The sequence below is a fragment of the Leptinotarsa decemlineata genome, unplaced genomic scaffold (genome assembly GCF_025532065.1).
Source record: "Leptinotarsa decemlineata unplaced genomic scaffold, Ldec_3_MD MMD2_tig00000008_RagTag_RagTag, whole genome shotgun sequence".
NCBI classification, from domain to species: Eukaryota; Metazoa; Arthropoda; class Insecta; order Coleoptera; family Chrysomelidae; genus Leptinotarsa; species Leptinotarsa decemlineata.
Window position 1 is genome coordinate 2,093,888 of NW_027412537.1, and position 21,691 is coordinate 2,115,578.

The window sequence follows — 21,691 nt, forward strand, 5'->3', positions numbered from 1 at the left end:
TTTTACATGTCATCCGCGCAATTTAAAATTGTGTCTTTTCTGGGGGAGGAGAAATCTACACTAATTTAATAAAGGTTTCCCAACTTGAGAGTTATAATAACATGTATTGTCTAATGAATTACTAGTCTTCAGAGAATTTTCAAACATACTGAAAGTTACGAAGGTTTTCCTTTGTAACGGTAATATCGAATAAATATAAATTATTTAATTTTTCAGTCCATGAAATGGAGGCAACAGTGGGAAGTTGATGGAGCATTGAAAGAATGGAAACCTCCAGATGTCATCACCCTTTATCACCCGAGTGGCACCACTGGATTTGATAAGGATGGTGCTCCAGGTCAGTATATGAAAAATTTGGGCATCTTGCTGAATTCGTTACTAATAGAGAAATATCAGAATACCAGATGTGTAGTTTGTTCCAATGAATCCACTTACCTGTTATTTTTTGCAGTTATTTGTGTTCCTTTCGTGGGTTTCGACGTTGTTGGACTTTTACACTCGGCTACAAGGCAAGATTTGATCAAAATGACCATTAGTATACTGGAAAAGAACTTAGATATGGCTGCGAAAACCGGTGAAAATCAAGTAGTGGTCATTTTCGATATGGAGGGCTTCAATTTGCGCCAATATGCTTGGAGACCAGGTATAGAAATAACTCAGTGAATTTCAAAGTATAACAGTTCTAATAATTAACACCAAAATCGACAGGAAGTTTAACGTATATACGTACCGATGATAACGAATTGTGAAACCGTTTGGAAGTAATTACTATATATAAAAATTTATTTGGGAAAGAAAATTTTTGGCTCATCCTTCTTTTTTTTGTATCAAGATGGAGTAGTAGAAAGCCAAAAAATTTTTTTCCCAAAAATTAATCACTCCTAAAAAATATAACCCCTTCAATTCAAATAAAAATTTATATTCAGTCAATTGAAGGACTAAATTATCAAATGAATACCTGCTCAGCACCCAAAAAAAAATTATAGTGAAGAAAACATTAAATGGGTTGAAAGTTGTTCCAGATTTGCAATATTATTGACTAACTTATTCGTCAAATTTAGAAAATTATTTAAGTTTATGCATGTTCATTCAAGAACGTTATAAACTTTGATACTTCAACCTCACCACAATGTACCTAGTAAAAGACAAATTAACACTTTCTTCGTCGCTTGAATCCACTTCAAAGTCACTAATCTGTGGTCACAAAAAGTGATCCATCACTTCATGATTTATTCTATTTCCGATATGATATGTTCTAGATATATCTATCTACATCACATCAAATATACCGGTCGTGAATAAAATGTTGTAGGTATTTGTTTCAGGCGTAATTTGCTTTTATGGAGCTAGGCGTCCATAAAAGCCTATTTTACGTCCTAGATACATAAATAACTATTATTTGAGTAAGGTAAACGTACGAAGAACAAATTGGTGAAAATTAACAAAAAAGTTGGGAGAACACCGAAAAAAAAAACTATTATAACAGATCCAACAAAAAAACCGGTTGTACATGAACTGAAAATTCATTTTTTCGAGTGTGACTTACTATTTGATTTTTACTGAAATTTCAAACAATTATAAACACACAGGCGTACTAAAGTGTATATATATATATATATATATATATATATATATATATATATATATATATATATATAATTTTTCACTTATTATTGAATCTTTATTAGGCTAAGTGTGACATAATTTGTATCGATTTGGCAATAGCAATAGCATCATAAAAAGCCATCACATATTCCATAACCTGATTCCGATATTATAATGAACAAATAATTTTCAGCTGCTGAAATGGTGATTTCACTGATTCAAATGTATGAAGCAAATTACCCCGAAATTCTAAAAGCTTGTTTTATTATAAATGGTATGTTGTTTCTCATGAGATTTAATAAGAATCGGTATCTTGAACTATTATTTAATTTTCAGCTCCAAGAGTATTCGCCATAGCGTTTGGTGTAGTGAAGAAATTTTTGAATGACTATACATTGGGAAAAATTCAAATATTCAAAAGCAATCCACAAAAATGGAAAGCCGCGATACTGAAAAATATCACCCCGGAAAATATACCGAAACACTATGGAGGAAGTTTATGTGACCCCGATGGAAATCCACGATACACGACAATAGTAATATTTCTTATGGTTTCTCAATATTTTTCGTATAAATATTTCATAACTGTGAATGAAGTCAAGGTTACATTTAAGTAGATATTGAATTTAAATTTTGACCTTACCAAAAATCATCAGGGGTATGATTAGGTACAAACTGCTGAATATGACCTACATTTTCTGTCGTTGCTAAATTTCTTTACCATCACAACCATTATCAATGATGGTACCATAATTATTTTTACTTCAAAATTTCTAAATGGTTTAACCAAACTAAGTTATAATCACACTTTAGTGTCGCATTTTAATAGATCCCAGTTTATGGATTGGAAAAAGGAAAGGAAATACTGAAACTAATTTTTGACAGGGCCCAAAATGGTATCCGTTTATTTCAATGCATGTATTGAAGTTGAATACTGAATTCGGTAATCACTTTTTATGCTTTCTTGAATGTGGCTTTTTACGGTCGATTTCAGATGAGATTTGAACACCTATAGAACTTTTTATAACTGTGGTCTACTGGATTAGACTTTGCTATAACAAGTACAGTAGTATAAAGTACAAATTATGGAAAATTTCTCGTGCTGTTTAACATTACGAAAAGTTGATAATACGTTTTTCCGACTTTTGATTTGATCAGAAAGTAAAAAAAAATGTTTATAAAAGAGAAAAGAATTTGAATCAATAATATCGACTACTGCAACTACGAGTATCTCTAGTTCTTTTGTTTTTCGTTCAAAAGGGCCCCGCGCGATGAATGCTGTGCCTTAAAGCTTTTTGATATCCATCATGAATAGCGGCACAAAAATTTAATATATTCAATTTCTCATCATTTCAATATTTGATAGTTCATAATAATGAAAAATTTCTCAAGATGGCAATCACAAGTTATCAAAATATCTACCACGAAAATAACTAATTTTCTGAGTTATTAATACATGTATTATTTTTGTTAAAGTGGTTCGGTAGGTAGCACCTACCTTATTTGATTTTGAAATATTCACTATTGAAAAAACAAATTTTCATTTGCCAATAGAGTGTAATGAATGAAGATTTACCGTTGAAAATTTCCATTTCTTCAACAATATTTTTTTTATTTCTCTTTATAGTTTTAGTATCAATAGCCCCTTTTTTTGTGAAATCTCATTTTTTTTTATGTCAGTCTGTTGAATTCCATAAATGATAGAAATGAAAATATGCGTCATTTTTAAGGTCAAACAAGGTGGTAAAGTTCCTACATCATGTTATTTGAGAAACTTGGAGGCACCTGAAAAGGAACAAAATAGAGAATTCAAAAGTGCTGTGATAAAGAAAGGTGAAAAATTATGTTTACATTTCATTGTGGCCGAAGAAGGATGTTTCCTCAGGTAATTATAAAATCAAATCATTTTAAATGAACTGCATAATATGTATATATTCAAGAATATATTCGCAGGAGGAAAGGTTATCAATTTGATCGGGCCTTTTGAGGATATACATGCTATATCTATCAGCTATTTTGAACGGTAATCTTTAATAATTCATTACCATCGTCAAGTTAACGAGTTTAAATGTTTTGTTACTTTTTCTACAAAAAAACTACAACCATTCATTGCGACAAAAGTTCATGTTTGATAAACCAATCTATCCGAGTCAGCGAATCATCTAAAGACAAAATAGAAGATCCAATGTCATGTTTGTCTTGTAGCTAGCTGCCTGATACAGGTATTATAATGCAATTGAGTTTTCTGGAAACGAAACGACATAAATGTTGATTTTATAATTCTAGTGCAATATATGAGTTTTATTCATATGATGGAATTAGCCGATCCTTGATGAACATCTTTTACTGCGAAAAACAAAAAATACGTTAGTAAAACTCTAGATTTTATTATTTCAGACACCTACACTATTCCGAGGTATTATCCTACAACTCTATAGGAATAGAGAAAGAGGTGAAGGAAACTCTTAAGACAATAAAGCTGGTAATGAATGGAATTGATGAACGCAAGGCGGTGATTATGAACCCACGGCTTAATGAATTGCATGAAACCAATGTTCGAATTTGACTTGTGGTGTCATTTACAACGGCTCCATCTGTAAAAATCTCAGAAATGCCTATGCAAACAATTAAAACTCACACTGAATTCAAACCGCGATTCACTATGAATAATACATATCAATTAGTGGATAACTCTTCATTAAAGTTAAATTAATATCGTTAGATTTAATTTCCCAGTATTTCGCCGATTGAAACAATTGAGCTTGTTGAGCGTCTCTTAGAAAAAAACCATGTTGATCTTGTAGTAAAACAGAAAATTCTAGATCTCCAGTGTTACTATCTTCATTCGGGTTTGAAGACCGTCGAATGGCATCCTAACGTTTCGCCAGCACGAGTGACATTCTAACGTTTCGCCAGCACGAGTGGCTGGCTTCTTCAGAGGTTTATACATCTTGATGATTCACCGATGACTGATGATTTCTATTTATACAAATACAACCTACGAACTGCATCTTAACGTTTCGTCAGCACAAGTGGCTGGCTTCTTCAGAGGTTTATTTATCTTGATGATTCACCGATGACTGATGATTTCTAGTTCGTAGGTTGTATTTGTATATCACCAGTTATCGGTGAATCATCAAAATGAATAAACCTCTGAAGAAGCCAGACACTCGTGCTGACGAAACGTTAGGATGCAGTTCGTAGGTTGCCTTTATACAAATTTATAGAAATCCTTAGTCATCGGTAAATCATCAAGATGAGTAAGCCTCTGAAGAAGCCAGCCACTCGTGCTGACGAAACGTTAGTATGCAGTTCCGAACTACGAAGGCCTTCAAACCCGAATGAAACTCTCGGTCACGAAAACTTCAACTAATTTATGGATTCTAGATCTACTGTTATATCTCAAAATTATTTTCAATTCATTGAAAAGTTTCATTCATGCACCGAAGGGCTGAATGGATGACCCTGTAAATGAAATTCATAATAATCAGTTGATTAATAGTTTCTCATACAGGTACAGATGAGTAAATATCTTAGTATATTTCACTGCCACAGGTAGGCATTGATCCATCAATTAAATTCACCACTGAAATGGAGGTAAACAATTTAATGAATTTTCTAGACTAAACTATTACTGAAATTAATAAAAAACATGATTTTGACATTTTTCGCAAACCATCTCATACGGACATTCTCATATACAATTCCTCGACACATCCCTATCAGCATAAAGTAGAAGCACTTAATAGTATGCTTCACATTGGCTGTTCCACTATTCAGAAAGTCATTTTCAGAGGGTAGATACTGGGCTTCATCAAACAAATTGCTGTCAATAACCTTTAGAAGGTAGATATTACTGACTCCATTCTTTCCAAAAAACTACGAAAACAAGCCATTTACCAAGTCTATACCAGTTCAAGAAACGATAATGATGTCATAGGACAATAACATCGCTCTTTTTTTGAAAATGACAGATTTCGGAGGGGTTAACAGAGCAGATGATAATTCAAGCAAATTTATTAAAAACAATTAAGACAAAACTTCAGTGTCGAATAGATCAGGACTTATATAAGTTGGCTTGTGGTTCTTGCCAAAATTTTATATTGGGCAAACGGGGAGAAACTTGTCCCAAAGAATAAAATAACATAGGCGTAGGTTCTTGAATGTGAAAACCACGAATATGACAGAGGAAGATTTGAAACTCAATCTTTTTGAATGCTTCAAAATTGATAGAATCAACAGTTTGGAAAATTTACTGAATTTCTAAATAGAATTGAATTCTTTCCTTCTGCTTTTAAATCAGCTTTTAATCTCAATTTCATGAACATTCAATGTTTCTTGGGACAATAAAAACGATACAATACAATGCGATACATCATCGTTTTTTTACTCAGTTTTGAAGAGTCTCAATATTATCAAATTTTCATACTTGCCTACTGTTCGAGGGAAATTCACTTTTTGTTCACCACATCATATTAATATCGATTATCACTTAATTCACCTTCACTATCTGTAGAACAAGTCACTTTTTTGACGCTTTCATCGCGAATTATCTATTATCTGGAGAACAACAGTAATTTTTTCAGGTGGGAGTTCAAAACAGATGGACACGACATAAAATTTGGTGTAACTTTGAAGGATGAGCATGGAGTGGAGAGCCCTGTAGTGCGACACAGGCGGGTAGCATCACATCAAATGGATGAAAGTGGTGCAATAGCGTGTCAGGCACCAGCAACATGTGAGTTTTCTGCTAGAAATCGAATATACCTGCTTCAGCTTTAAAAGAAGAAACATTGAGGGAACACGGATGAAAATTTTTCATTCCCTGAAAAACTATTCAACATACACGTACACGTACATAAGGAATTAACAAAAGTATTCGTTGTTTAACGCAACTGAATAATCTTCTTCTTTTAATTATATATATGCAGCTTCTAATCTGTAACTGGCCCGAGGAGGGTTTTGAATGATAACTCTCTTTTTCGGGATTTGTTAGAATAACATGAACGAATTGTTGAAACACTTGAGTAAATCATCATTAGAATTATCCAAAAAGTTGAAAAGTGATCCAAAACCCTTGGTTCAGTTTAGGATTAGAAGAAATTATTGTGAATCGAGTTTTATATTGATACTCTTTTCATTTACTATGTTTTAGTAATATTTATTTCAGAAATGGACTAAAAAAAATAATCTTTAATTTTCCTCTGAGAGTTTCCATTGGTATTCGTCGACTTTTCTTCATTTGAAAGTTTCCCATTGCTATTCAAATTTGATGATTTCATAGATATATGTGTATTATGTTGTTTCAAACGTTTAATCCTTTATTATGTAACTGTAATATCTCAGTGAATACTTATTCAATTTAATCAAAATAAGCGCCATTTGAATCAGTGCACTTTCGCCAACGTAACACATATCGAATAATTTCGTCAGCATGAAAATTGTGTGCTCACAATTCGGTGAAGTCGACGAAGGCCGTTTTTGCCTAGTCCTGATTGGCGAAAATTCTACCGGTGAGAGATAGTAGCCAACTGGCGAGAGATCTGGAGAGTATGGTGGGTGGGGCAAAATTCCGATGCTCAATTCGTTTAATATTCGGATGGTGATTTTTGGACGGGCGTTATCGCGGAGCTGAATTGGACCCCTTCTGTTGACCAGTGCCGGCTACTGCTGACGCAATTATCGGAAAATTTGATTAATTTCATCACAATAGGCATCTGCTGTGATGATTTGGCCCGGTTACAGAAAGTTATAATGAATCACACCAGCCGCTGACCACCACCTCAGGGAAGTGCGTCTCGTGTACATAGTTTTCATCACATCCAAAAAAGGATCGTTTTGGTTGTGCAAAAGCAAAGAATTAGATAGAATACGTAAAGGTTTATATTAAAAAACAGTAATTCATCTGATAGTTATTATATTACCAAATTTACCGAAACTCGAAGGAATATCGAAGAGAACCAAATTTCTCTATTAAAATTGTAGTAGTACAGTTGGACTGATTCATGCTAAAATACAGTAACTGACGTGGAAACGAAAATGGGTTGTATGCACATTTGTGCGTACTGTGTTTGACGCATCTTCAAACCCGGTCTATTCATATCATTCACTGGTTCCTTTGATATAGCATAATTAAAAAAACACAGTCACTTTTTTCCACCTTTTTCTTGCATGCTCAACAAATTATCAATTTTCACATATTGTGTAAATTGAGGGTGGCCATGAGTTCCCGCGTAAAAAAAAGACAAAAATATAATTTCGAAATATTCGTATTTTTCCTGATACCGGGTGTCCACGAATTTACCAGACAAATTATAACTTCTAGTGTTTTGAAAACTTCTAAATACCAACCCGTACAAAATGCAATTCCTAAGCTATGATTTCGAACTTCTCGTATATTATCGTGACGGAATATATGCCTTCCCGACATAGTTACTTCGAAAAAAAAATTTGTATTCATATCCAGAGAACTGCACGAAATTGTTGGTGAAATATTGTCACTCTTGATATTGATTACATTTGAAAAACTTTCAACAGAAACGAAAATTACCAGAGTGTGTCTTCGACTATTTGGAAAAGACGAAGACTCAAGATTTCATTTTTTATATTGCATGAACATTTGACTCTGTTCAAAGTGGGTGCCACACGAGCTCACTGTTGACCAAAAACAATATGTGACAATGGATGAAACATGGATCCATCACTTCAGTCCGTAATCAAAACGATCACCATCTCACTGGAGAGCAATTGGTGAACCTCGTCCAAAGCGCCCGAAAGCATAACAATCGACTGAAAAGGTTATGGTCTCTCTATTTTTGGATTTACGTGGTGTATTCATCGATTATCTTGACAAAGGAAATACCATCAACAGTGAATATTATATAGCGTTATTGGAGAGTTTGAAGGCTGAAATTGCAAAGAAACGGCCGCATATGGCAAAGAAAAACATTTTGTTTCAAAACAACGCAGTGTCACAATTCGATCAAAACAATGGCAAAACTATATGAACTGAACTTCGAATTGCTCCCACATCCACCGTATACGCCAGATTTGGCTCCGAACGACTACTGGCTGTTCGCAAACCTCAATTAATGCTCACCGGTGACAAATTTTGTTCATATGAAGAGGTTATCACTGAAACTGAGGCTTATTTCGAGGCAAAAGGTAAATCATTCTACAAAAATGGTACTGAAATGTTGGAGCGTCGCTGGAATGATTGTGTGTCTCTTAATTTAGATTATATTGATGGATGAAGCCAATTTTGAACAAAAACAAACGCGTTTTCTTTCTTAGACCCGGGATTTTTCATAACCCTTGTTATGAGTGAGGAATATATAAAACTTTCAAGACCGATACATGACAACCAGTTTTTAGATGCTTTCGTAAGTTTAAAAATTGAAAAATGCGTTGTTTACTCTCTTACCTAATAATTCCAGGTAGAAAATAAAGTATTATTCCAAGTAGTAATTAACATTAGCTACAATTACAATTAAAATAAGTTATACAATTAATCCTCATTAAGTACGGAAAGGTTCGTTCAGATGTGCATGGACAGTATTGCTGTTCTGGTACGGAAATATTGTTTTTAATAGTACCGTTTATCTGAATATGGCCCCGAAATTTGTAAATTGAGATGTAAGACTCTCACTTATCAACTTGCAAGAATATTTCACAGAAAGTACGTCCAAGCACCGGTCATCCTTTATACAGACTACCGCACTTTACAACTGCCTCATTGAAATAGATCAAACCTACTCTAATCTGTTCCGGCTATTATTGATTTCTTATAATCGTTTCAAATTTTTTTTTTTTCAGATACCGTCACTTTTGACAACACTTACAGTTTACTCAGAAGTAAAAAACTGCAGTATTGTATTTTCGTCACGCAGCCGTTGGATAAAATGAATATTATACCTACGGATGAAGAACTAAAAGATCTGAATTCGAATAGAGATCTAGCGGCGACCTCCTCAACCACTCCTAATAATAAAGTACCAGAGGCTTCAGAATCATCAATTCCTCGAGAATGAGAAATGGATTTTCTTTATCTCGTTTTTCCTTATTGAAGTGGCTAATCTTTTTCAGATTTTATTTTTCACACATATTTTTGCTCAATAAAAGAATATGATCTATCACCATTGTGAGCTTTTTCGAAATATAACCTATATTTTTCGATCAATCAAAATACTTCATTGTTGATCAATAAAATTGAGAGAATATTTTCGTATATCAAGTGGAGTTTGTCTTTGTTTCTTATGTGGAAGGTGATATCAGTCGAGATAAGAATATTCATGTGTTCTTCCTGATCTTGTTAAAGTGTGTATAATAAACCTCTGAAAACGTGGTGAAATATTTTCGATATGGAAATTTTTATTAGAATAAAATGGAATAATCCGACTTTTACAACGTTATTTTGAAACTTCTGTCTAGTCTATAACTTTTTTACATATGAAGAACTGGCTTTTTTAATTCATGATCTGCCATGATCTTAAACACGAATAGTACATGTTTAGAATTTTTTTGTCATATTTATAGTGGTGGAATTCAAAAGGTATTCTGATGATCAGGTAACTTAGCTGGAAAGAACTTCTAGAAATTAATACATAGCTTCAATACGAAAATGTTTTATTTATATCCATATGGCTGATAAGTACATAACAATTTAGTCCTCTTCGTCGTTCAGAAGCATATTTACCAAATCAGCTTTATCACACTGCTCGCCTTCCAAACGTTGTGGACTTCCCCATCTAACCATTGTTGGTAGAACTCTCAACTTTGTTTTTGGATCTTTTCTAAATGGACATTCAGGGTCTTTCCAACTGAAACATCAATATTGATTCATATCATTTCTCCGATATAATGTTGAAACATTAACCAAAATCCAATATTTTCAGTTTGGAGTTTACAATAATCTTCGAGAAAACTGTATTGAATTTTTAATTTAGACTATTCGGGAATTTGAATTTAAGAAAAGTGGTTGATTCATTGAAAGCGTGCAAAAAATTATGCCTTCTGATAGATAATTAATTGAATGTATGATCAAATAGCGTTTGTGAAATATACAGATTTCTTTATACTCATTCCATTATACTTATCGTTTCGCCTGTTTACCTAACAACAAATCGATAGGGATACATTAATAGATTTGAGATAAGAATAATGTCTGCTGTTCATGATTCTTTTTCATACATAAACACTCAACACGAACTAAAAGGTACTTGATAAATTACAATTGGGGCTGACAGAAACTTCTCAAAGATAGTATTATTTTGATTCGAAAATAAAAAATTGAAAAACTGACATGACCTCATTTCCGAATTCCGTAGAAATACATATATGGATATATTCAGTTATAAAACTTAATTATCATTTTTAAGTGGTAGATCGCTTATCATCAGTTTCCTTTGAAAATGAATATCATTTGAATTATATCAATATCAGGAAACAACATGAAATTCAGCCATTACTTACGTTCATTTGGTACATCAAATGCAAGACTTTTGTAATATTATAGTTAACTGAAATGGCTGAAATTGGAAAAAAAAAGAAGAGAATATTTGTATGATAATTATCAATGAAGTGGATTAAAGTTCGTGATTTTTAAAACGATAATCTGATATACTACTAGGTTCATATTTTAGAATTGAGTTTTCATTTAAGTATGTACGTCAGTTTCACTTTGTAAAGGTTTAATGTTGAAAATAAAAATTTTCAAACAAGAAAGTCACTAAATGCTACGAAAAATTTCTAACAAATGACCTGTAACGTAATTGCCAACACATTAAGTTACGGCCAATGGAGACGAAGTACTATGGCACTTTTCTCTGTAGCACTTTCACATGCATAACCGTACATATCTATTCATTATCATTGAATGAATACGTATTATTATTATTATTATTATAGCAAGTGGTTCAGCACCTCACACTTCAAATTATTGCCGTTTTTGAAGAACTTCACCAACACTTTTATTCAAAACTCAAATATATGGCTAAAAACTATTGAATTTTTTTCAAACTCATATATTATCAATAACAAAGGTGCAAAACCATTGAAAAACCGGACTTTAAAAAAAATACGAGCCTTGACAGCGTTCGTTCATCCCTTAGCAAGACTAGTTACTCATATGGATATGCGCTTTTAAACGCGCTTTTAAACCTAATAAAATACTGATATTTTGATGAACATTAAAATTTTCCGTATGAATAACTATTTATGTAATGTATTGAGAACTTTCAGTTTGTATAACGAGCTCTGTAGGACGATTATAGCGAGATCCCGCAAAGTAGCCGAGCTACATGAAATGAAAATTGTCAATGTGATACAAATGTTTTTCTAATTTTTCAAATGATTTATCGATTCTACGATTTTTTCTAATTATCAAGTAGGTTCATAGTACTACTCTATTATTTGATATCTCCTACAGAAAAGATGACAGCATCTTGTGACAAAAGAATATTGTATCCGAGATATCTAAAAAAGTATGATCAGTATTTATGAGTATTTATTCGGAATTGATTTCAAACAGTGTAATACAGAAGACCAATAAATGATTTTACTTGAAAAACATGAGGTTTATTTATTCGAAAATGTTTTCAAAAAGTGATGCTTTTGACATCTGCAACACTAGTTTTGATCAAGTGAAATACTTACTATGGACGATCACCTACAACTACTTTCACAAAATGTGAGTTTGGATCAGCTTTCTCCAGCTCTTTCTCTATAACTGGCCACGCTGAAAAATAAAATACTGAATGAATACTGAAATTGTAATGAATAATACGGATAATAAACAAACGGGCATTACGTCATATTGAAGACGATTGCAAAAAAAATTATAATGATTCAGTAATTTCATGATTCGTGTTTAGGATGTATCAATAGGGCATTTATTTACGTTATTTAGGTTTTAAGATTGGTCTACTGAGCCAACAAAGACCGAAAAATCGAAAATAGTTTTAGATTTTCAGATTTTCAAAGAGCTAATATTGTCATTTTTTCAACTTGAGGTACACCGTCCTTTCTTGGATTTCTTCAATCTTGGGAACGAGAAAAAGTCGCAAAAGAGCAAATCTGGTAAATACGATGGCCGCGGCATGATTATGGTGTTATTTTTGACCAAAAAATTACAAACAAGCAATTACGAGTGAGCAGGTACATTATCGTGATGCAAAAGCCATGAATTGTTTTTCCACAATAGTGGACGTTTTCTTTGTATTACTTCCCGCAAGGGGTGCATAATTTCAAGATAATACTTTTTATTGACCGTACGACTATGTGGCAAAAACTCCTGGTGCATTACGTCATGATATTCAAAGTGAGCAGAATCTTGATATTGGATCAAACTTGGCGTGCTATTTTCGGTCTTGGCTTTTTTAGGCCCTTCCATTGGGACGATTGGACCTTGGTTTCGATGTCATAATCATATACCCAGTTATGACCCCTTAGGCAAATCTGGATTGCCGTTGACATCATTCAACAATTCCTGAGTGATGCTCAAAAATGTTGAATGACGAAGATCGTTGCCACACGCTTCATACCCAAAATTTCCTCTGCACTTTATCAATAGTGATTCGATGATTCTCTAAAAAAATGTTCTTCGCTCACTCAACATTTTCATCGATGGTTGATGTGCTGGGGCTGTGAACATATGTTCGAGATGGGAATACCCACTTGAAAACATAAAAAACCGCTAATCGAATCTATGTAGCTCGCGAAATTTGAACATTAATGGTATTTTTCTAACAGACCACGTATTCAGGCACAACTTGATATCAGGAAGAGAAAATATTGCGATTTGGTCATGCATACTAGGAATTATTATAAAAGATGCATAAAATTTCATATTTCATAAGATTATGCAAACTTTAAATGCATAAAATATCCTTTCTGGCAAACAGTTCAATAGCTTAGTTTCCACAACCACACCACATAGTGTAGAAACCGACAGCCATCTTGGTTTGAACAGGTTGGACCCTGGCTCCCACCCTTTTGACTGGTCTTCGTCAGAAGGACAAACGGGTCAAGACTGATCATGGGATGGCTGCATGAATGTCCTCAGACAATAGTACCGCTTTCCACGTAGACCCCTACCTGGATGGGGTGTCTGTATGAAGATATTGTTCATCTTTTAACGGAGGACATGAGGGCCTCATTCGACAGAGTGTCTGGGCCTTCTATATCGGGAGGGGTCGTCTACAGCATAATCTATAGCTTCCCTAACTAAACTTTTTTGCAATCTCTCCAGAATGGAGATATTAGACGGAGCCGCTTGTCCCCAGACGCCTGAAGCATACATGATGACAGGCTTGAACATCGCTTTATAGATCGTAATCTTGTTCTTTAGGCTCAATTTGGAACGTCTGTTGATCAGAGGTACAGACTTTTGATTTGACCCTCGATCTTTGCCTTCACGGTTGTGATGTGCGGGTTCCAGGTGAGCCTACGGTCTATTAGAAGACCGAGGAACCCTACCCGCGCTTGCCAGTCGATCTCCCTTTCAAAGATCTTCACTTTTCTGGCCGGAGAAGATATCATTCTTCCCATGGTTATTGCCTGAGTTCTGGGTTCACTTAGATCTTCCATTCGAGGTTTCAGCGCTCGAGGTCGTCCAATGCACGTTGCATGTAGACGACGCCGAGCTCCCGACCCATGGAAGATGAGAGAAGAGCCATGTCGTATCTTTACACGCTCAGACCTCGAAAGGTCGCTGGTGTAAAGGGAGTATAGCGTGGGTGTGGCACTCAAACGAAGATGTCTCTGTTGTCAGACAGAGCAATACGCACGAGATGTCTAGTAAAACGACATGGACTTTTTTGTTTTGATTCAGTTTCGCGATGGTGTTTTCGACCAGTCTCTGAGCCTATAACTCAGTGGAGTGTTGTCTCCTGAAGCCGAACTGTTCGTCGGACAGAACATTTCGGTCCCCGACTTCTTTGTCAGCCAGCTCAGCCGCCAACGAGAGCAGACTTATCGAGCGATAGTTCTGTAGGAACAGCTGGTTCTATCTTGATACCATGACAACGATCGCATGCTTTCAACTTCTGAGGGCCAACGAACTGTTTCTAATCAGTAGTAGGCTTTCACCGCAGTTTTCCGGGAGCCTCTTCAATAACATCTATGAATAGACCCCCGGAGCTTTCTTGGCCTTTGCGGCCCTAATGTAACCCTTCAGCTCTTCCACAGAAGCGGGGCGGATGTAATCGTCGTCATCTTCCCTGGGGATACGGTGACCCCGGTCTTCCAACAGAATATCGCGGTCGATGTCGTCGTCGTCAACATTAAGTTGAAACTGACGTTCCATCGTGTCGGCAAAGGTCAACGCTTTATCGTCGGGGGAGTAGCACACTCCGCGCTCTCCACAGAGTTGAAATATGCATTTAATTTGTTCTATACTTTTCTTCAGTGGACGGTAAGTGGGAAATATTTTATAGAAATGACTGCTGTAACTAATGACTGAATACTCTTAAAGAAAATAAAAATGGATGTGTTCAAAAATCTTCTTACGGTATCTTAAGTTATATCGCCCTTTCTAAGTATATTCTAGTTTTTTCTAAACACATAAGTCTATTTTATGACAAGGGCATCATGAGGTGATATTGTTTATAATTTCACGATGATGACAACTCGGTTTTTCAAACTTGCTCGTACCGAAGTACTTCAGGTTATTCAAATGCAAATACATTCAATTTTCGTCGAAATCATTGTGGTAATTGTTTGTTTTGAGACTTTTTAAGCAAACTTACATGACATTTTTTGAATTGAGCATTCAAATAATGGAAATGATATTTGATCGCCATTTAACCATTCAACAATAATTAACAATTAGTTTTAGGTTTTAAATAAACTGATAAAAAAGTTCACTGTTGATAAGGATACTTACTGGCATGGTTTGGTAAGTCAATTTAATGATTATAATCGAGTACAATATCAACATGTGGAATTGTTTGTTCAAGTGTTATATCAATATCCATTAGCTAGTCCTGTCAGTTAGTGATTGTCAACAATGAACGAGAGATAAAAGCGTATTACCAGAAAACTTAATGTTTTTTATCAAGGAATGAAATAGGCTTGTGTAGGATTTTTTCGACTGTTTTCCATAAATGTCAGGAAATGAAGTGAAGAAATATCATAAATATTTCGTTTCCGAGATTTATCCATTATATTTTGACCTGATAGTCTGAAGAAATACAATTTTCTTTTTTGAAAAATTAGGGTATTGCGTTAGGGGGAAGATAGGGTAGTGAAAAATTATTTGCCATATGCAACATAAAAAATTTTTTTTTTACTAATTGAATAGAACTGGCCGATATTTGATGAAAATCCATATTAAAACTCATTAATACAGTTTATTGTATGATTTTCACTATAAAGGTTTCACTGTAAAGGTTTTTACAAAAACCGCGACACGTGTTTCGCTATACAAAAGCTTCCTCAAGCGTTAATAATAAGTTACTTTTTAATTGATTTAGAAGTAACATATTATTTTTTACAAAATCCGCGACACGTGTTTCACTATACAATAGTTTTCTCAAGCGTTAATAAAAAAAAGTTACTTCTAAATTAAAAAGTTACTTCTGAATTAATTCAGAAGTAGTTTATTAATAACGCTAGAGAAAGTTCTTGTATAGCGAAACACGTGTCGCGGTTTTTGTAAAACCCTTTACACTGAAAATCATACAATAAACTGTATGAATGAGTTTCTATTTTGTGTTTTTTTACGTTTTTAATGGAAATATTAATAAAAAATGAAGAAAAACTCATATTAGTATAGTGAATCTTCCCCTTGACGCCTCACAAAGGTTGTTTCCTAAAAATCATTGCCAATTGCCATCCACCCATATTGAATGTCGGATTGAATTACATGTCAATGTTTTCGCACATTCCGAAGAATAAAGTTTAAACCAATTACTGTTCACGAATCATGTTCTGTTTTTATGAATTCGTTTCACTGACGTATTTCACAATCGTGTATCCTCTTTCTCCTGTAGAACACAAAATTGTTAAGATTAATTAATTGGTTTCTGAATTATAAAGATCTTTACATTGTAAGTTTATATTTGTTTCATAGGTAAAATATTACAACCATCAGACCGTGTAATTATCTAGATTTTCGATCATATTTTTAGTTTTCAAACACAGCTCGTTTTTCTAAACCAAAATACGTGAAATTACACTAGTGTGAAAAAGAGATATATCTATAGAAAACAGCTATTTTTCCAATTTCTGATTGGCAACACTGGTTTTCAGTAATTAGGATCACCTTCAGTGAATGTTAATCACATGTCACTGAATAATACTCATGTGACAAATCAAATACAGTGCTCAAAATTTCATTCAAAAATTGATACTATTTCATCAAACAATGACTGAGTATACTCTTGAAAAACAAACATTTTATTATAAAAAAGTTGTTGAGAATGTCTCAGCATCCTATTACATATTAGGAAGCATTGAGTCAAAGCACAGATGACAAAAAACATGTTTTTCGATTACATTTTATGTCAACAGTGTCCGAAAGATAGAGATTATTGTTCATAATACTTAACCTCAAACAATTTCAACTTACCTTGCTTGCAATAAGTACACCAAGTGTCTCCGTCAGGCGTACTATTGCTTGAAAATAGTACGTGCACTAATTGACCCTGACTGTCGAATGTTTTGAAAAATTCACAGAACTGCTCATAGCCTTCCACAAGATGCCTCTGAACCATTTTGGAGTAACTGCGTCTGATAACACCGAACATAAAATAATGACTAATACGATATACAAACAACCACCACGGAGCTACAATCAAGTCCTTCTCCCCGTATATCCCGCTGAGATAATGTATTGGTGGATTGACGAGCGTTGTTGCCATATTATAAATACAAAGAAGGATCCAAAGAAAATAATTATTTTTGAACAAAACACTGAATGCTATCGGAATGATTCTTAAATTGTAAGTTGACAATAATAATGACATAATGAAGCATCTTATTCTGACGATGCTAAATTGGCGCGTCGAGAGATAGTTCTTTTGTTCTGATTTGGGAAAAATGTTTTCAATTGATTGAAGTAATATTTGTTTCAAGATGTCATAATGTTGCACATAAACACACTATAAAAATAATTTACTATTCCCGCTTGCTCTTGATGAAACGGATTCCATGGATTTTTAACTATCTATGAAAATATTTCTAGAAAACATTTTTCCTAAAATAGACTGAATTTTGTAAATCAGACAACAGTGACTTTGAATATTGATTTTTTATTAAGTCTTGCGTTACAATAAGTATTGCACGTATCACCTAGAATACATGAGGATCCGATTTTATCAAATGATAGACATAATTGAACAAAATTTGAGTTTTATTCATCCACTGGCAAAATTACTTGATAAAAAAATAAGGCATCATTCTGGAATGCGAATTTTAGTCATCTTCATCAGTAAATAACATGGACAGAAGCTCGGCTTTCTCACACTGGTCACCTTCCAATTTTTGAGGACAACCCCATCTCATTATTGTTGGCAACACCATAAGTCTTGTTTTAAGATCCTTTCTGAACGGACAGTTTGGGTCCTTCCATCTGAAAATATAAATATTTTGAATGAAATTATTTAATGTTTTCGGGATTATTAGCTGTAGTTCCGACGTTTCGTCTGCACCTGCGGTAGATATCAAATGCAATGTACATGTCGAAATGATAGTCGCCTTGCTGTGATACGCGACCACTACCGCATCGCTTTCGATTTCTGCCGCAGTAGCAGACGAAACGTCAGGCCAAAACCGAAGGAATATGTTAGACACTGTATGGATAATGAATGATATGAACGTTTGAAAATTAAATAAAATTTTAATTTTTTATTTCCCTCACTTTTCAATACATTTTGGATCTGTCAAAACTACTGAACTGGATTTGAGGAATAAAAAATATGATTAGTACGTAATACGATTAGTGATACTAACTAATGCCTCATTTTGGAAATAATTTGATATTTTTCCGAACTTGATTGGGAATACTCACGTAGGTCGATCGCCTACTTCAACATAGATGAAATGGGACTTGGGATCAGCCTTCTCAACTTCTTCTTGAACTACAGGCCATGCTGAAATAAGGAGTATATTTTTTAAATTTGATTCAAAATGATGATCCCTCATATATTGGGGTGGTCATTTTGACACCAAAAATGATGAAAGTGGCGGTCACTAGAACTCCGGAATCTCGAAAATAACAAAAACGAATAATGATGAACATGAAGAAAAAATTGAAGTTTGATACATCATTTTCACGGTTCTTTTATTAACAAAGATAATATCTTGCTTACTGGTATTATGAAAAATTTGAACGATACTTCGTGTGTAAATGTTACAGTGGATTGAGAAAGGTAAATTTCTTGATTGTTAATCTAAGCATTACTTTGTATACACACTATACACGTTTTGACAGTTGAAAACGCCAGTGGAAATTGAAAACACCATTGAGAGTGACGTCACAAATTTATATTTTTTGGCTCCTCTCCTTTCCATTACTCTTTGTTTAGACCCTGAACAAGGTCCTCCTTGGGAAGTTTTCACAAAAACAATGATCTAGTTTCTATAGTTTCAGTCATCGTGAGAATTCTGGCAACACGGCTGACTAGCTGGCATTCTATGAGAATTAATGTCACATTTCGCATACCTAACCTATAAATTTATACGCTTCATAATCTCATCAAATACCTACAAGATAACGAAACAACTTACCTCTTTGACAATCATCACACCAACTCTCCCCACTTGGTAATTTAGTACCTGAAAAGTACACAAAAACCAACTGTCCTTTGCTGTCAAAGTTTTTGAAAAAGTCACAGAAATTTTCATAGCCTTCTATGTGATGTTTTAGTACCATATTTAGGTATAGAATCAAACACTGAACTCAATATAAAACGACAAATGGCTTATCTTCAGTATCCACCCACCGGGAAACAAGAGTACCTATTACTTAAATTCATTCATTTTATATTCCTTGACAGTGTTGCCGGTTCAAAAGTTCCGATCAAAAATACACTTCAATAATATTCTACATTTGTTGAAATCGTGAAAAGAAAGATATAGGGTTGTGGGATCATTTTCGTGTGATTTTAATGTGATACAATTATCTATATTAAAAAAATATTCTTAAAAAAAGAAAAACCACATATTCAACTAGTGATCAGATAAATAAATACTTAAAACAACACGCTCACTCTCTTGAATTTGATGTTCATAGTTACCCATTTAAGTGTACGTTCCAGTGTATCCATGACTCGACCTAGTACCATTGATGAATCCTACGGCAGGTGAAACAACACTGTCGATATTATTATTCCCTGCATGACATGTATTTGTATCGTAATTCATACCCGATCAAAGAGGTTCAGATCTGGGAATTGTGGGGGTCAATGCATAGTTCAACTTTAAAGTAAGTAGGTAGAAGTAATTCAATATGATGCACTGTTTGGAACCTATGGTGGGGTAATGAATATTACTGGAATTTCATCCCAACACCAAAGCGTTATTTCAACACCTCGACACGTGTTTCGGTCACCAGGTGATCATCTTCAAATAATTGTAATAATAATATATTGATATCGATCTACCCAGCTTCACCCTAAGTATTATTTTCATAATTCAACAAAAAAAAAATTGTTGAACTATAAAAAAGCACTTTCCTCCTGAAACACGCCATCGTTTGATGAAAATCTATTCGTTATTTTTTGAGTTCGTCGCATTCATGCAGACAGACTTTGTTTTATTATATATAATGTTTATATAATAATAAATGTATAAACTACCTCACGTTAATAGTTATTGTGAGTTAAAATGATTTGAAAGTATTGTTGAAACACTAGTTTATGCAAAAACCGCTAATGTTTTGGATATGTTGTTAACGACATATCTGAATTTTATTTTATATTATTGGGCGAAACATGAAATGAAATGTGATTCATGCAATTGAATGTTATTTCTTCTTTTGTACTAATCATACACAAATTATTCTTCTTATCCTTGACCATTCACTTGCCTTTAATAAAATCAATGTTATATGCTGTTCGAGAACATCCATTTTTGCTTTCCCACCAGCAAGATAATATACCAACAGTATGGCCTTATGAGACTAGCTTAGATATGTTATATCCTTACCATACTTTTATATGTTATACTGAAACCATTGACACCCTCTTGGTTTTTGTGGATTTTGCTTTCATCTTCTATCTACGATCTATACCTTTTAGATGTAAAATTTGTAAAATTATTTCAGGGTAAATCAATTATTATTAATATTATTTCTTTAAATCAAAGTTTGCGGGGGTCTTCGAGGGGTAGGCCCTATCCCCCGAAACCCCGATACATTTGGGACGGCGCGCCAGCATTGTCAACCAACGACCACTCCCAACAACGTGGGGTAAGTGGTTATTGGATTCGAGACTCATGTGCCCTGAGCAAGCGCAGTGAGCCAAGAATGACAGCCTTCTGCATCTGTCCGGCTCAGATTTCGGCCTTAGTGCGGCAAGCCGGTATGATTTTGAGATTCGAGAGTAGAGAGGGTATCATTCCATCAAGGACTCCAATAATCAGAACAACCATCTTGACAGAGTGTTCTGGATAGAGCCTGCAGAGTTCGGACGATATTCGTCTCGCCAGGAGCTGAAAACTCCACGAAAAATATCGTCTTGGTCTGGTGGTCGAGAAGGATTACATCAGGCTTAATAGCTTGTATGAGCCTTAGGGTAGGGAACAAATAGTTCCAATAAATTCGGCACTTCTCGTTCACCACAACGAATTCAATATCCCCCGGAGCGTAGGACAACACCGGTGTCTCGTCAATTACGTAAGAGTGCCGTAGATGGTAATATAGCACTCTTAGGGCCACGTTATGTCGATGGATATAGGCCGAGACCGCATATGCTGGACATGCTGATATCAAGTGCATTAGGGTCTCGAGCGCCTCGCGGCAGGCCCTGCACCTTGTGTCAGGAATCTCTATATTCATCACGCGACTGCGGTAGCGAGCGTCAGGCGCTTTTCTCAGATCTCCAGATCTCTCAGATTTCCGAGATCTCCAATTTTATTGAAAAAGACC

The 21,691-nt window shown here is 34.5% G+C and overlaps 3 protein-coding genes across 4 annotated transcripts in view; 1 reads left to right on the forward strand and 2 right to left on the reverse strand.

Moving 5' to 3' along the window:
- Positions 1–9,740, forward strand: part of LOC111512452 (SEC14-like protein 2) — a 66,788-nt gene extending 57,048 nt beyond the window's left edge. Inside the window, exons 4-10 of one of the 2 annotated variants that reach the window (XM_074170850.1) lie at positions 217–337; positions 452–643; positions 1,799–1,879; positions 1,942–2,141; positions 3,336–3,490; positions 6,192–6,343; positions 9,421–9,740. In XM_074170850.1, the coding sequence (XP_074026951.1) occupies positions 217–337; positions 452–643; positions 1,799–1,879; positions 1,942–2,141; positions 3,336–3,490; positions 6,192–6,343; positions 9,421–9,635 (1,116 nt within the window). In that variant the 3' untranslated portion in view covers positions 9,636–9,740. Of the gene's footprint in view, positions 1–216; positions 338–451; positions 644–1,798; positions 1,880–1,941; positions 2,142–3,335; positions 3,491–4,002; positions 4,319–6,191; positions 6,344–9,420 lie in introns of those variants that run through there. The other variant, XM_074170851.1, reaches the window with a different exon arrangement.
- Positions 9,741–10,213: 473 nt separating this feature from the next.
- On the reverse strand, positions 10,214–17,480 carry LOC141479859 (thioredoxin domain-containing protein 17-like). Its single transcript, XM_023168902.2, has 3 exons — positions 17,174–17,480; positions 12,259–12,340; positions 10,214–10,424 (listed from the first exon to the last, which is right to left on the reverse strand). Exons 1-3 carry the CDS (start codon positions 17,463–17,465, stop codon positions 10,268–10,270), a joined length of 531 nt encoding a protein of 176 aa, XP_023024670.2. The 5' UTR covers positions 17,466–17,480; the 3' UTR covers positions 10,214–10,267.
- A 355-nt stretch (positions 17,481–17,835) lies between these two features.
- Positions 17,836–19,589, reverse strand: LOC111512750 (thioredoxin domain-containing protein 17). The gene is made up of 3 exons (XM_023168910.2): positions 19,333–19,589; positions 18,614–18,695; positions 17,836–18,175 (listed from the first exon to the last, which is right to left on the reverse strand). The coding sequence occupies exons 1-3, from the start codon at positions 19,475–19,477 to the stop codon at positions 18,019–18,021; spliced, it is 384 nt and encodes a 127-aa protein (XP_023024678.2). The 5' UTR covers positions 19,478–19,589; the 3' UTR covers positions 17,836–18,018.
- Between the last annotated feature and the right edge of the window lie 2,102 nt (positions 19,590–21,691).

What these genes read in the sequence shown, in the direction of transcription:
- LOC111512750 (XM_023168910.2), bottom strand. Translation starts at nt 19,477, where the DNA reads ATGGTACTAAAACATCACATAGAAGGCTATGAAAATTTCTGTGACTTT. An exon ending in GTGTGATGATTGTCAAAGAG is followed by an intron (nt 18,696 to 19,332) that starts GTAAGTTGTTTC and finishes TCCTTATTTCAG; the next exon opens with CATGGCCTGTAGTTCAAGAA. An exon ending in GAAGTAGGCGATCGACCTAC is followed by an intron (nt 18,176 to 18,613) that starts GTGAGTATTCCC and finishes TTATATTTTCAG; the next exon opens with ATGGAAGGACCCAAACTGTC.
- LOC141479859 (XM_023168902.2), bottom strand. Translation starts at nt 17,465, where the DNA reads ATGGCAACAACGCTCGTCAATCCACCAATACATTATCTCAGCGGGATA. An exon ending in GTGTACTTATTGCAAGCAAG is followed by an intron (nt 12,341 to 17,173) that starts GTAAGTTGAAAT and finishes TTTATTTTTCAG; the next exon opens with CGTGGCCAGTTATAGAGAAA. An exon ending in GTTGTAGGTGATCGTCCATA is followed by an intron (nt 10,425 to 12,258) that starts GTAAGTATTTCA and finishes TTGATGTTTCAG; the next exon opens with TTGGAAAGACCCTGAATGTC.